Source organism: Bubalus kerabau, chromosome 4, assembly GCF_029407905.1.
Source record: "Bubalus kerabau isolate K-KA32 ecotype Philippines breed swamp buffalo chromosome 4, PCC_UOA_SB_1v2, whole genome shotgun sequence".
NCBI classification, from domain to species: Eukaryota; Metazoa; Chordata; class Mammalia; order Artiodactyla; family Bovidae; genus Bubalus; species Bubalus kerabau.
The window spans coordinates 696,014-712,356 of NC_073627.1; the positions used below are offsets into that span (position 1 = coordinate 696,014).

At 37.5% G+C, this 16,343-nt stretch overlaps 1 protein-coding gene across 6 annotated transcripts in view; it reads left to right on the top strand.

Annotated features, from left to right (window-relative positions):
* HELZ (helicase with zinc finger) overlaps positions 1-16,343 on the top strand; it is a 151,022-nt gene that overhangs the window by 43,263 nt on the left and 91,416 nt on the right. For all 6 annotated transcript variants that reach the window (XM_055574942.1, XM_055574939.1, XM_055574941.1 and 3 more), the window contains 6 exons: positions 4,413-4,464; positions 5,828-5,903; positions 7,888-8,086; positions 8,548-8,655; positions 9,672-9,969; positions 15,136-15,403. In XM_055574942.1, the coding sequence (XP_055430917.1) occupies positions 4,413-4,464; positions 5,828-5,903; positions 7,888-8,086; positions 8,548-8,655; positions 9,672-9,969; positions 15,136-15,403 (1,001 nt within the window). The remainder of the gene's footprint in view (positions 1-4,412; positions 4,465-5,827; positions 5,904-7,887; positions 8,087-8,547; positions 8,656-9,671; positions 9,970-15,135; positions 15,404-16,343) is intronic.

Here is a 16,343-nt window from a genome sequence, read left to right on the forward strand (position 1 = left end):
TATTTTCTAAGTAACTAATAAAAGTCTGTGATGTTTTTACGGAATGAGTTTAGGTGATGGAAATAATGTGTAACAGGGTAAATGGTGAACAAAAATATGCTCTGGTGATGAGTTGAAGGCCAGGGACAGCAGGGCATGTAAAAGGCCCATGGACTTGTAAGTCTCAAATTTCTGTTCCTCATACAGTCATGTAAATGTATTTTTACTTAGCTGTCTCATTTTATTTTTTGTCTTATTTTAAAAATAGCTGTTTTTGTCAGCTTTTATCATAAATGGAAATCCATGTAAACTGACTGACTGACTGGCTTATTTATTTAAAAACTGGTGCCTACTATATGCTAGGTATTATGCTTGGTGCTGTGGATACAGCCCTGAACAAGATACTTGTGGTCCTTGTCCTTGGAGAGGTTAAAGTCTTGGGGAGGAAATAGACAATAAATTAATTAATTAAACACAGGTATAGGTGTAATTCACATTGAGGTACATGGGATGAGCTTTCTGTGATGGAAAAATAACTGTAATGGTAGTGAGGGGATGAGACACTTAAGCTCAGTTGAGAATTAATAAAGTGCTGTGTCCTGGAGAGTGAGGTGAAGGGCGTTCCCATCAGGCCGAAAGGGTGAGAAGAGCACCCAGGTGTAAACCTTGACCTCCTCCTGTAGGTTACATTCACACTTCAAATCTCATAATGCATTGTAGTTCATAGCAACAAATAAGTATGCAAAGAAGACAGTCATCATGAGGTACATAAGCTGCATAAAGGTACTGTTTTGCTACAATTCAATAGGCTTTTAAAATATATTATTTTCTTAGTCTTATTATGAATTAACTGAAAATCAATAAGCTCTAACTTCAGAGCCATTTCCCTCTGGTATTTATGTAGTCTTTTTAATTTCTAAGAAGTAAAATAAGACAATTATAAGTGTTTTAGACTTTTAAAATGAAAACATAAAATAAGATTTTCGTTTTAAGATTCTTGGCCTTGTTCTTCTCTCTTATTACCTTAATTGAATTAGCAGCTTTACATCTGATAATCATACACAAATATATGCAAAGTTTTACTTTTGATATTTATAATCCTGTTCTATATAAGGTTACAAATATTATTTGACTCTCATTTTGTTACCGTACTTTTGGAATAAGTGACTTAAGTTTTGTTTATAATTTCTGTGTAACCAGAGTAGTAGTATTTTTGGTTAGTGAACTGGTACTAAAAAAAAAAATCCATCTAGAAAAAGCTAACAGACAGTGTTACTCTTATTTATAATTACACTTGATATACTTAAACATAGCAACAATTTGTTATTTTAAAGATTGGGCTGAGCTGATATTTAACCTGTAAGTGCTAGTGGATTAGAATAAAGACATGAAACTAAAGACTGACTAATGAAAACAGAGAGACAATACATATTCTTCAGAGAAATTTCAATACCAAATCAATATTTGATTATAAGATTATAAGAATTCTAGCAATGTGAAATGTGTCTGCTTTCCCTGAAGGTCTCAGTAAAGACCTTATTGATGTTGCCTTTCTGTCTTGGGGTCTGAGCATATAAAAAGGGTGTTTTCAAAAGTACAATACGTTGGAACCTAAAGGCCACAGTGGCCAATTTCCTTATTCTTACCAGCTCTTCTGATGAGGGTGGGCAGTCCACCAGCACCCCTCCCCTCCTCCCCCGCTCCACGCTGAGAGCAACGGTGTCGGCGCAGACATCTCCTGCCACTGCAGGTTGTTGTAGACGCAGACTCACAAATATACCGTGTGTCTTTCCCTTTTAGCAGTTACCAATGCTTTAAGCTTTATTTCATCACTCAAACATCTTCCTCCATTTTTTCTTGCATATTTGGTATATTTATTTTGATAAATTTTTTTAGAGGAGATACTTTCAATTCATACTTGAAGTGAATTTTTAGCTCTTACATTTATAAATTCTGTGTAATTGGAATCATATTTTAAGGGCTAGTGTGGGACTGTACCATTTAGATCTTGCTTATAGAATGTTAAAGGATTGTTTAATAGATATTTTTGGTGGGTATAGAGTCTTATAATGTGAATAATTATGTCCTGATTTATTTGCTAGCTTCTACATAGTCTTAAACTTGGTCCTCATTTTACGAAAAATATTGAGTTGTCTTCAAAAACTATTTAGTAAGTAGTTTGAGAATCAGAAAGCTTTTTCCTGGTTTAGTTCCAGCCCAGCCTCAAAAGGGTCCAATTTAATCAGTAACATGTAAATTACGGTGATATTGCTTCAGTTATATCCAATTAGCATTTATGACATTCTTTCTATGATACAAAACATTCCAAATTTCGTCCTGGGGTACTGTTTCCTCCTTGTGATTCAGTTCGGCATTTACTGAGTGTTGTGCTGTTCACGGGTCTGTGGGTTTTGGAAAGCTGAGAGAGCCATGGAAAACAGTCTGAAGGGCCAACCCAAGATGTGCATAGCTAATGTACCCACAGGGCTGCCTGTGGTCAGTAAGTGCTGTACCAGAAGAACAAGCAGGGAGAGGGGAGATAGACACCCTGTGGGAAACCAGGGAGGCTAGAGCGTGAGAATTGTAGTTAAAGGATGGAGGCAGCTGAGGGCAGACCCAAAAGTGCCTTGCTACTAAATTGGCCATCAGTCGGCTTCGGGGCAGATGAGACAAGTAGGATGAGGTGCTTACAGGGCACTGGCAGTGGGGTCGAGTGTGAGATACACGTGAGAGACATTCTGGACCTTGCTGGGCAAGATTTGGAGACTACTCAGAGCAGAACAGGACTTCCCTGCTGGCTCAGACAGTAAAGCGTCTGTCTACAATGCGGGAGACCCGGGTTCAATCCCTGAGTTGGGAAGATCCCCTGGAGAAGGAAATGGCAATCCACTCCAGGACTGTTGCCTGGAAAATCCTTTGGACAGAGGAGCCTGGTAGTCTACAGTCCATGGGGTCCCAGAGAATCGGACACAAAAGAGCGACTTCACTTTGACTTTTCAGAGCAGGACAGAAAAGGGAGGGTTAAAGATGTCTTTCAGGATTTCAGTCTGGCTCTTTTTGGGGAAGGTGAATCCATTAACGTGAGACAAGGAGCACTGAAGGATGATGAGATTTGAAATTAAAGTTGATGAATTTTATTTTAGACATACTACAGTTTGAAGCACTTGGGTAGTTACCCATCCACCCACCCACCCACCCACCCTTCCATCCAGCCATCCAGCCACCCACGCATCTACCCACCCATCCAGCCAGCCACCCATCTACCCACCCTTCCATCCACCCATCCATCCAGCCATCCAGATTTACTGGGCATCCATTATGTGCCAGATGCTCTGAGGCATAGGAATGCAGACAGGCAGTTAGTTGTAGGCTGTTAACAGTGGATCTGTATGTGGCTGACAGGAACCCAGCAGGTAAAATGCTATAGAGTCGTTAAGTGAAAATGCTTCAGCTGGCACTCAGTTGAAATTGGGGATGTGAAGCTTACTTCAGTTCAGTTCAGTCACTCAGTCATGTCCGACTCTTTGCGACCCCATGAATCGCAGCATGTCAGGCCTCTCTGTCCATCACCAACTCACGGAGTTCACTCAGACTCACGTCCATCGAGTCAGTGATGCCATCCAGCCATCTCATCCTCTGTCGTCCCCTTCTCCTCTTGCCCCCAATCCCTCCCAGCATCAGAGTCTTTTCCAATGAGTCAACTCTTCGCATGAGGTGGCCAAAGTACTGGAGTTTCAGCTTTAGCATCACTCCTTCCAAAGAAATCCCAGGGCTGATCTCCTTCAGAATGGACTGGTTGGACACAGTTCAAAAGCATCAATTCTTCGGTGCTCAGCCTTCTTCACAGTCCAACTCTCACATCCCTACATGACCACAGGAAAAACCGTAGCCTTGACTAGACGGAGCTTACTTAGAGTAAAGTAAAAGCCAAAGGGGCAGATGGAGGACTTGTCTGCATTAGAGGAAATCAGAGTGAGTGGGTCCTCAGCCACAGCCTCTGCTGTGGGAGAACGGCTGATCTCAGGCAGTGAGCAGTGGTACTGGACTCGATGGAGGTGGGGTGGGGATGGGGGTGATGCCGCCCCAACTGGCCCTGCTCCAGATGTTAGAAGAGAGAGCCATGCACACAACAGGGGAGGGTGCTGCTCCCTGGGGCTCAGGGCTGGGGACTGAGACTGCTTTTGCCCACAGGTAATTTTTATGTAGGGAGTTTTTATCAGTTTCCTTAATGAGGGCCACACAATTACTTCTTTTCCATATTTAAATATGGAACCATAGAGCAAAGAGCAAAAAATACCACTTGCAGTATTAGTGTTTATTAAGTTTCTAAATATTCCATCTCAAGCTTTTTAAAATGTTGAAATTTTCCAAGTTTAATTCAAATCAGCTAGTTATTTCTTATATAAAAATTTCTTTCATTTGAAAAATTGCAGACAGCAACTAGTAACGTCCTCTCTGGATATCATGTGGAAGACTTAGAGGAGGGTAAGTACTAAACTGTGCAACTTCTGTAGCTATAATTACATTTGGGCATTGCTTCTTGTTGATTAATGGGAGGAAATTTCTGAGTTATAGTACAGGTTAGTGGAAGCATAGAAGAGAATATAAAAATTTCATTTAAGAAGTGTGGATGAAAGCAATTTTTTCCCTAACCCCTATTCATAGAATAATAGAGGAATGGAGGTGGGAGGTAATTGCAGAAGTCATCTGTTGCATCTCTTTTCCACCATATATGTAGTTCTAAATTAAAACCTCATTCTTAGCAATCTGTGGAGGGAGATCTTTTCTCCTTTCTCACGCTCCGTCACATGCTGGTGCAGTTACTACTTTTTGGAAATTGTCTTGCCGGTAGTAAGGTCCATGGGCTCCTCTCCTCTTCGCAGAGGACGGTGGCGAGAGGCCAGCACTCACTGAGTGTTTGCTCAGTGACGTCTGCCGGTCAGTGGCTTTCACAAAACGAGTACTGAGTTCTTAGAGCCTTTCTCCATCTTTTTGATAGGTGGTGAAACTGATGTTTGTTAAGGTTCAGTAATTTCCCAGTCACACATACAGTAAAGGGATGACTCATAGCTTTAAGCGCAGTCTGGCTCAATGTATTTTGTCAGGCGGTGTGGGCTGGGCACAGTGACTTGTGAGGAGGCAGGAAATGGCCTCAAGGTCCTTGAGGCTTGCTGCTGGTGAGCCTTGATGGCTCCAGCCTTTTTTCTTGGACACTTTGTTTCCCTTGGATTATTTGGAACCTTTTATCTGAATGCATCAAAATTCACTGTATTCAGAAGTAAACACGTGTTATTTTTAGCTCCTATCTCAGAATTCACCTTTATGAACTTTGTTAAAAAAGGATTACTTTATGCAATGACACGTGTCAGACACCCCCTAAGAAACATGGATGGTAATGTGGAACGTATTCCATATACAGGACTGGAATTTGTTCTACAAAATTTCCTCTTCCCAGGAGACCATAATTTTCTGATTCTGGAAGTAGTTCCTAATAGAGATGTAACTCATACCTAAGACGTGACAAGCATGCCAACACATCCCCCTTTAGGTGCCAGGGGAGAGACTGCACTTGGAGTATGTCCACCAGTTGCTGGGATAGAGTAAGGGTCACTGACTTGTTTTAGCGGTTGTGTGACTGCTCCTTCAGTGATTTCTAAGTTTCATGTGGCTGACTGATTTAATCCATTTGATTGGTGAATTACTTTTTTTGGTAGAGACAAGCATGTCATGTTCATTTTACATCATCTGAGATGATGTGTATGGAGGGTTAATAGTATTTCTTACACATTAAATATCAGAATTATCAGCAAGCCTCAAATGATAAGACTATATCCTGATTACTCTCTAGGATCTTGTAATGGTTGGCATTTCCGCCCACCACCTAGGGGAATCACAAGCAGCGAGGAATATACTTTGTGTAAAAGGTAACGTGAATTTTTTTTTTAAACCAATGACATATCTTTATTCAAAGGATAGTTAATTTTCCTTCACTTTTTGAAAATAATTCAAATTTAAAGAAGATAAAGGAAGTGAAGGAAGAAGTATAATGATTGAGTAAAATGGTTTATTTTCAGTTTGAAACAGAAGCCATAATGGTCATTATCATTAAATAACAAAAATCAAAACCATATTGATGATCCTTCTTTTAATTATAAAGAACAATGATCTAAATGGAAATTGTTAAAGACTTTTGTCATACCAGTTGGAATAATATGACTTAATTACTGGTCTCTTGTTTATGTGAAATTTGCCTAACCTAAATTATGATGATTTAAACTGAAGTTACCTTATATAAACTGAAATAGAGCATAAAATAGATAAATGTTGAATTATTTTGATAACTTTTCTAAGAGAAAAGAAAATCTATTACCTTCACATAATCTTATGTAGAATTTATGAGTAGTTTATATTTGAAGGGCTAACCTTTCAAAATTTAGTGATTATATGTTAAGGTAGAAAGAATTATTAAAGTCACATCAGAAGGTTCTTTTTATAAGAACTAGTGACTAGTGGTTTTTTAGATACAAGTTCTAATTACCCTAGATTACTTTTGATAATGAAGGAAATTTGATATGTAGTTTTGATTTTATAGTAGAAATAAAGAAACTGAGAGGTAAATTTGAAGATTCTGGTGGCGGAGAGGTAGGACACAGTCTGATGCAAAGGACATATAAGAAATTTTGTAGTCCAGATAGAGTATCAAGCCTTCCATTTTTAGGGAAATAATTTAAAGCAATAGGAAAACAAATATTTGGCTCATTAAGATATACTAAAGAGAAAAAAAATGCATGATTTTAAATGTCTTATATGAAGCATATGAGAACTTAATGGCATACTTTAAGTTCAAATACTTTGTGTATCATCAAAAAAAAGCTTTAAACACACTTGTCTTTTCAAGTAGGATGAGCCACTTGATGGTTCATTTTGTATTTCGTATTGTCCATATTTTTCCAATTGAAAAATTATCTAAAACATAGCATCCTTTTTAACCCTTTTGCTATTTATAACTTGATTTTCATTTTTTTCCTCTCAGAAGATCTTTCATTAATTTTGTAATGTTTCAATTGTTTAAAAACTGGCTGGATCTCTTATTTCATAGAGTATTTTAGACTTAAAGTTACTGATCAGTCTTGCGTTTTTATCTGTTTTGACCATCGAATTGTCAGTTGAATTTTCTGAGTCATAAATGTTGAGAAATCATTAACTATATATCCTTTAAAATGGACATTTGTGAATTTACCCATTGAAGAACTTAATCTATTGAAATAATTAAGATTCTTATATAAAACTTCTATTCTTAATTTATTTAAAACTTAAAGCAAATTAATATAGTCCAGTATTTTCGATGAAATATAGGTAATAGTAATGTAGAGAAGAGTGAAGGGATTACATTTGAAGGTGAAACATAGAAGTCTTGAAATGTTAATTCAGTGACATATTTTATTTTTTTCCAGAACAAAATTCCTAGGATGTGGAAAATTTTCTGTAGGTCCTTTCAGTTTGGGAAGTAGGGTATACCTGTGCTTGACAAACTAATCCACTCGATGTCAGTGTTGCTTTAGAGAAACTGCTCTAGGAGGAATTGTCTAAGAGAGTTGTTTTATCACGAAGGAACCTACCTTTTCAATGCCCATTTTTGTGGGTGGGGATGGTTATGAATATGTTCTGCTTTGTCACCCCTTATTCCAGAGAAAGAGGTCAGTGCATGTTGGTGGGAGAGGGGTTGCTGCTTTATTAACTGTTGTGAATGTTCTCTAACCTCTTCTTCCTCCTCTGTGATGAACAAACCCTTTCAGGAGATGAAGTTTTGTTTTTGTTATTGAAGAGACGGAGGGCAAATGCTGGAAGTTTATCTTTTAAATGGTCCAACAAAGTATATGATAAAACAGTCTTTCCTATTCTACTTAGATTTTTAGAGCAAGGAATCTGTAGGTATGGTGCGCAGTGTACTTCAGCACATTCCCAGGAAGAACTAGCAGAATGGCAGAAAAGATATGCTTCACGGTTGATAAAATTGAAACAGCAAAATGAGAATAAACAGCTCTCAGGCAGTTACATGGAAACCTTGATAGAAAAGTGGATGAATTCATTATCTCCTGAGAAAGTGGTGAGGAAAATAAACTGCATTTTTTTTGTTTGTTTGTTTTAAACAGTGACCTTGTTTGAATCTTGACTTTATTTCATGCTGTGTTTTGGTTTATATCCCTATCCTCTATGAAACACTTGATTCTTGATAAAGTGTTTTGGTAGCAAAAGTAGACCCATTTACTAAAATAAAGAGCAGAACTAAGCCATTTGTTTGGAGACTTGCAGGAATTATATTAACTTGTCTTCATTCAGGGAGTTTTTACTGCCATTTTGTTGTTGTTGTTATTGTTAGTTTTCTTATGTCTCTTAGTTTAGCTTTATTTTATTTGGTACTTATAAAAATAACTGAGAATTAATGTATAAAGTACCTTGCTTTGTAAACAGTTCTATCAGCATCTTTACCGTTGACATTATTTACCATGCCAAAGCGTCTGTGTTCTTAGGAATGCGAGCATAATGGACCTTGCTCTCTGTTTCCAGCTCAGTGAGCGTGTGGAAGGAGTGAAGGTGGAGCATGACCCCGGTCTGTCCGTCACCGTCAACACCAAAAAGTCCCACCAGACCTGGACCTTTGCTCTCACCTGTAAGGTATGAGTTTTGTGATAATTAAGAAATGTGAATTGCTTTCCATTTTCTTAGAGTTTTATTGGACCTTTAAATCTGTATATTGAAAGAGCATTGAAAATTATGTAGGTTCTATATTATAATAAAGTGTATTTCTGTATTTTGATCATCAAGGTTATATATATATATTTTTTGAGATTTTTGAGATAAAATCTTTGTAGATACTGAGATACTTGCTTATTTATTTATTTGATGAAGATATATTTGACATGTTGTCTTCCAAACTTGAAACGTAGGATGGGGTTCATGGCTTGTAGTTAAGTATTTAAAAGTTGAATTGTTTAATCTGGCAGTTCTAAACTATTGAAACAACAACTTGTTTTTATTTTTGATTTTGTGAAATCACAAATTCTGTGATAACAGATTTTTTATTTGAGGCATTTTCTGCAGTGCTTCCTATCTTGAATTATAATGTTTAAAGTTTAAGAATGAAGCAAAGTAAACAATTTCTGTTAATATGTGCAGTGGAAGTTTTGTGTACTTTTTTGTAATGTTTCCTCCACTGTACCATCTGCATCTTGGGATGAAAAGTCTGGGAACATTTGGCTTCAGCCATGAACCCGATGAAGTGCTTTCAGAAGTAACTGCTGTCCTGTGAAGACTTTTTACTTGAGGCCAAGGGATGGAAAATTGGAGGTGATGGTGGTACAGGGTGAAAGCGTTTGACACAGTGAAAGATGAATGTATCGCAGAAAGCAGGGAGGCTAGAAATGTAGTGTGAATATATCGTTTTTTGGAAATGGCAACCTTATTGAGATATAATTGACATCATAAATATATCATTTTAACAAATGATTTTTTTTAACCATTTTGATTTTTTTTCTTAAATGGCTTATGAGTACAATTTGTATTTTTAATATAGTATCTTAGAAGCATGGGAAAGTAAAAGTCCCTTATGGAAATATTTTCATTGAAGAGCCCAATTACACCTGGATTTTTCAACCCCTTGTACTCAATGAATTATTTTAACTTCCTTGTAGCCTGCAAGAATGCTGTGTCGTGTAGCATTGCTTTATGATGCTCATCGTCCTCATTTTAGTATCATTGCAATATCTGCCGGAGATAGTACTACCCAGGTATCACAAGAAGTCCCAGAAAACTGTCAAGAATGGATAGGAGGGAAGATGGCCCCAAATGGATTAGATCATTACGTGTATAAAGTCGGGATAGCATTTAACACAGAAATATTTGGAACTTTTCGCCAAACCATAGTTTTCGACTTTGGATTGGAACCAGTACTCATGCAAAGAGTAATGATTGATGCAGCTTCTACAGAAGGTAATATTTAGACTTTTTCCCCCTGATACTATGTATTAAAAGGCACTATAACAACATTAAAAGATACGTATTGGCCCCTAAATATTCCATGGATAGGGAGGGAATAGTAAGGAAAAAGGTCCCAAGTTCTTTGACTCATTTACTGTGTGATGGAATTAGAATGTTTGCATTATACCCTAGTCACTTTATACAGTCATCAGGCAAAGCTTGCTTTGAGGTTCCCCAGACTGGTATGAGTAGGTGATCAGGTCTCTTTTTGGTCTGCCAACTTCATTGGTTGATTTTATTCAGCACAGTAAAACCTTTCAGCATTAATTTGGGCAGAATATAATTTTAATGGTAATTGTGAATACGCCTACAGTGTCTATTTCCATGTTCTACTGACGGTCCAGTTAACTTTGTTCATATTAGTACATCACCTGTGGAAGAAGGGTCCTAAATACCAGCTTTCATAAGTTGATTTCACTAGTATAAAGGAGACCAAGGTGCCTTTACTAGGATCTGCTTCGTAGTCTTGGGAAGAGGTCCTGGTTTCAATATGTAGGCACCTGTGGAGATGAATTACTGTGTAAATTGTCTATTACTGCCTCAACTTAAATTTTATGCCAAGATCCAGCTGGATAAGGTAAGGGCATGTTAGTCTACATTTCTTTGGCTCTTGGTTGGATTTGGTGGTGGTTTAGTCACTAAGTCGTGTCTGACTCTGAGATCCTGTGGACTGTAGCCCCCCAGGCTCCTCTGTCCGGGGGATTTCCCAGGCATGAATCCTGGAGTGGGTGGCCATTTCCTTTTCCAGGGGATCTTCCTGACTCAGGGATTGAACCCACATCTTCTGCATTGCAGGTGGATTCTTTACTGCTGAGCCACCAGGGAAGCCCCATATGAATTAAAAAAAATTTGTGGAGGGGACTGGTTAAAAATGTGCTTCTCACAAATTTGTGAAAAAGGACTTTTACAGAAAAAGAAAGTTAGTGACATTTCCCCTTGCTTAGAACACAAACTGTTTTATACACATTATACCTCAACTTTAAGTAATGGAAGATTTTTGCTTAACAAAATTGATTTGGAATTCTGCTTTGAATATCTGGAAGCTGTATGTTGGAAATTAATTCTTATATTTAAATTTGAAAACTTGATATTATTCATTACTTTCAGTCTAGCAATATATGTTAACATTAGCATTAAAAGTTAGTATGTCTTAAAAATTATCTCCAGCTGTCAAAGTTGTTGGTAAATTAAAGACATGTTTATATGTATAATATACACACACACACATAATTATACATATATAAATATATAATAGAAAATTATAGGAAATTTAATAGAAAAATAGATTTTAAAAATTTAAATTAAAAATAATTAAAAATAAATTTTAAAATTTAAAATTATAGGAAAATTAATAGAAAAATAGATTTCAAAATAGTTTAATTGTCAATAAATACTAAATTCAACTGAGTAGAAGCATGTAAAAAGTGTGAGGTGCTCCTGTGTTGTTACTCCACTGTTTTAACTTTTCATTAGCCTCATTAAGAGAACAGACAACATGGATAAGCTAAGAGATGTTCATCTTACCTCTGTGTAGCTGTCTTAGTGAAAGGAATGATGTTGGAAAGGATAGCTGAAATCCTAGTGTGGGTTTCCTTTGGGATTTTGTTTTATTAAAGCCACAGACCCCGATGTTTTCTAACGAAGAGTGTTGTGTCCGGTTCTGGAATTAGGAATCATTTCATCTCATTCTTTTTAGATAGATAGATGGATAGATAAATATACTAGTTTTTAATAAATTCCACGTTTAACATGCATTTATGGCATACCTCTTCACCCCTTGTGCTGAGTGCAAAGAACACTGGATTTTTTCCTCCTTACTTCTTATCTTACCCACTGTCCAGGTTTTGTTAAGGATAATTTTGCAAGTCTGCTGTTACTATATACTTCAAGAGAAAACGGACCAACCCTTTGGATACTTTATTAGAATAGTAATTATACGGCTGAAATGAGAGCATTTGCTGTTCACAGTAATCAGAGGGGTGAGGAAAGTTGGGTAGCAAATCTTGTGTCCCACTGGTTGACTCCAGCCTGGAATTCTGTTTTTCATAGTAGCAGTTCTTCCCTTATGTTATCTTCAGGAAATTAGGTATGTTCTAACTATCTTTAAGTTTTTCTTATGAATTTCTCTTAAAATACTTATGTAGCTTCTACCCATCATATCTCAGGGTAACAAGTTCCATAGGTTTATAATTTGTCAGGATTTCAGATGTATTATTATAGAAGTTGGTTAATAAGGCAGCATTAAACTCTTCCTAAGTGATTTTATGAATATTGATTCTAACCTGTTCACGTTTCATCTTCCCAGAATTGCTTTTTTTTTTCTAGCCTGATCTAGATTGAAGAAACGGAGAAGGCAATGGCAACCCACTCCAGTACTCTTGCCTGGAAAATCCCATGGACGGAGGAGCCTGGTAGGCTGCAGTCCATGGGGTCGCATAGAGTCGGACATGACTGAGTGACTTCACTTTCACTCTTCACTTTTCATGCATTGGAGAAGGAAATGGCAACCCACTTCAGTGTTCTTGCCTGGAGAATCCCAGGGACGGCGGAGCCTGGTGGACTGCCGTCTGTGGGGTCGCACAGAGTCGGACACGCCTGAAGCGCAGCAGCAGCAGCAGATTGAAGAAAAGTACTTAATTATCGAGAATGAACTGGTTCAGGCCACCCTGGGTGCTGCACACATCTGGGTTAGATGTTGGCAGGTGTGCGTGTGTGTGCACATGGGATGAAGTGAGCCCCAAGAGTGGGTGTGTCCAGCGTCCCCAGGGGGAGCCTCAGCTTCTTCCTCTGTTTGAAGAGGAGCTCTTAGGACCTAATGGCCTTTAAAGGTCGTTAAATGGAAATTAAAAAGTTTAATTTAAAGAAGCTTTTTACTGCTGAGAGGACTAGAGGCAGAATTTTGTTTTAAGACCAACATGACTAGGGAAACAGAAGTGGTTCTTGCAGGAGATTCCTCAGTAGTCGCTGGCCCGGCTCATATTGGACACCTGAGTTAATGGCCGAGATCCATAGTTTGTAGACTTTATCTGATGCCGGCATGCAAGGATTTTCTCAAGATTGTTCTTTCTGCTTCCCTAGTTCTCCTCTCTTCTGTATTGTATTTACATTTAGTAAAAAGAGGGAATAAAAGTTAACATTGTTTTGGATTTGTTTTGAAATTCTTGTGCTTCCTGCTGAAGATACTCATTTTAAAAATTTCATAAAATCATGGCACTAAATAGATAAAATGAGAAAAACAAATACTATTTCTCACGGCACTTTTACCAAAAAGCCTGAATACTTTTAGCCCAGGGTAGAATGATTTTCTGTATAATTTGCTTTATATATTAAATAGGTAATACAAAAAGTTTTTTTTAGAGGAAAGTTGTACCATTTTAGTTTTGTTTTTATCCTAGTTACTTAAATATGAAGAATAGTGACTTTTTAAAGAATGGGAATATAATATTGATGTAGGCATAGTCTGAATCCATTCCTTATTTAAAATTTATGAAGTATAATTTCCCTATGCCAAAAGAATACACATCCTTTTATTATATATTGTTCAGTACTACGCAGAGTTTAGTTTTGTTTTTTTTTTGAGGGCTGGTTATTTGGGTTATCACTGTACCATTTGTATTTCTCCTTTTGACTTTTGAATTAAGGAAGAAAAGTAAGTACATTATTGCTATTTGGTTAATAGTATTTGATCTTTAGTGACATGGAATAGTCTTGTTTTAGGAATGTTGGCATTTGTATAATTTAAATATCCTTTATAGCTGTGCTCTAATGAATGAGTAGGAAAGGCCCAATATTAGAGTGATTTAGGATGAAATGCAGTTAGTTTACTTTATGAAACTTTTGCTTTTGAGGCTATTGCAAACACTGACCATCATTGTCTCTTCCAGAGTATTTTTAAAATGCAAAATTTCGATGAGAAGACCATCTTTGTATCTTGATGGTTATACTAGTGTTTATATAACTGTTTGGTGAATAAGAATACTTGGTTCCTTTTCAAGGAACAAAGACTAGAAATTAGGACTTTTCCATTTTAATCTTTAAAGATAATTAGGATGAACTATTTTCTAATATTGAGAAATTTCTCTTGGAGGAGGATTATACTTACATGTTTATAATTTATATATAGCATTTTAATATAGTAAAAGCTCTCACTAAGCAAGACAAGACAATTACACAGTCTGCTGTCATTTCATAGATAGCACAGGTTAACTTTGTACTTTGGAGACTAATCTCTGTTTAAATTTGTTATTATTTCTTCCTGAAATTTTAATAAGTTGCAAGACCATCTTTCCCATTATATTATATAAAAACTGGGTCTTAGCCCAGTGAGTTGGTCAGGTTTCACAGTGAAGGTGTCTGTGTCCCACCCAGCAGAAGGCTGAGACGCACACACACAGGGAGCCTGACAGGCTCCGAGTTATGTTGCGACGCATTTTTCCCTGTGCCGCATTCTCCCTAGAGCTGGTGACCTCGAACAGCCGTTCATTTTGACATTGTGCCCTAGTCACCGTGCAATTTAACTGAGGCTAAACTGGATTTTTCTGAAATGGCATTTGAATAGTACATTGTACCATGATTTAATGTGCAGTTTAATGTGGGAAAAAGACACAAAAGGTTTTTGCTTGTTGTAGATTGATTTTCAGAGGGTTTCACTGTGCTTTACCACACAAGATTTAACCTCTCACAGTTTTCTAATCTTTTTCTATAATGGGGCAGGTATTGCTGGTAGGAGGAGAAAAGTGATTATCACCTAATAAAAATTTGTGTTATGAAAGATTTACCATACTTTCTTTCTGCAGATCAGATTTCTCTTGACTGAAGAGTTAAATTCTAAATTCTGCTCTGTATTTTTAAAATGTTAATAACTATTTCTGGTGTGTCCCAGCCTGAGGTAGAGAAGAATATTTTTTACATGTATTCCAATTTATGTTATTTTGTTAATCTAGACCAAAAAAAAGATTTCTGATGTTGAAAAAATACTGTCAAATGGGGTTTTGTACTGTTTCATTTTTAAGAACTTTAGCTCTAGCATATAAAATTCTCATACCAAAATGCATAATGTATTACTTGAGAATTTTAATGTTGTGTTCCTTTATAAATGTGTTTTTTGTTTCCATTTAGATCTTGAGTACCTGATGCATGCAAAACAACAGCTAGTAACTACAGCTAAACGTTGGGATTCTTCTTCTAAGACTATTGTAGATTTTGAACCTAATGAAACTACTGATTTGGAGAAGAGCCTTCTTATCAGATACCAAATTCCTCTCTCTGCTGACCAGCTGTTTACCCAGTCCGTTTTAGACAAATCATTGACCAAGACCAACTATCAGTCACGGTTGCATGACCTTCTTTATATTGAAGAGATAGCCCAGTATAAGGAAGTCAGCAAGTAAGTTACTTTAGAAACCCTTTTCTTTCTTTCTTTTTCAGAATCTCCCCTTTGGATGGTATTGTTCATATTTAAACTAAGGAGGGGTGCCTTAGTGAAGTCAGGTAGTGAACTGGCTGTTACTCAGTCGCTGTCCTTCAGCACTGTGCGTGAGCCTCTCCAGGCAAGCCCTGTGCTCACCGTGGCATCTCGGGTTCAGTGCCTCTTTGCTCCACATGACTCTGTGTGTTCTGGGAGTATGAGCACATACATGGTCCTTGCTCTTCAGGAGCTTCCTCTCAGTGGTAGAGCAAGCACTCAGTGATTATTTTTTGAAAAATGTACACAAACTGAAAGAGACCACATATTTTGAAAAGTAATCATGAGAGTTGTATTGAGGGAATTCCTACTGGTTTCTTACATTTTAATTGTAAGGGTTGGACTGTGTCGGAACACCCCAGAGAGAGTGCACGTTCAGTTCCAGGCCTCCGCAGTAAAGTGCATATCGCAGCAACGCCAGTCACCTGGATTTGTTGGTTTCCCAGTGCGCATAAGAGTTAGTGTAGTTAGCCCACACTATTCTGTAGGCTATTAAGTTAAATAGCATTATGTCTAAAAACAAAATACATACCATAAGTAAAAATCCTTTATGCTAAACACTGCCGACCATCCTCTGGCAGGTGCCGTCTTTTTGCTCTGGGCCCTTGCATCCAGTGTTGTGGCTGCTGGCGGGCAGGGCGGTGGTCGCTGAGGGTTCGGGGGCTGTGGCACGTCCTTAAAAGGCAGCGGTGACGTTTCTGCGTCAATCAACTCTTCCTTTCAGCAACAGTTTCTCTGGAGCATGCCGTGCTTTTGGACAGCATTTTATCCACAGTTAGAACTTTCAAAATTGGAGTTAGTCCTCTCGGACCCTGCCACTGCTTTATCAGCTGAGTTTATGTCATATTCTAAATCCTCTGTT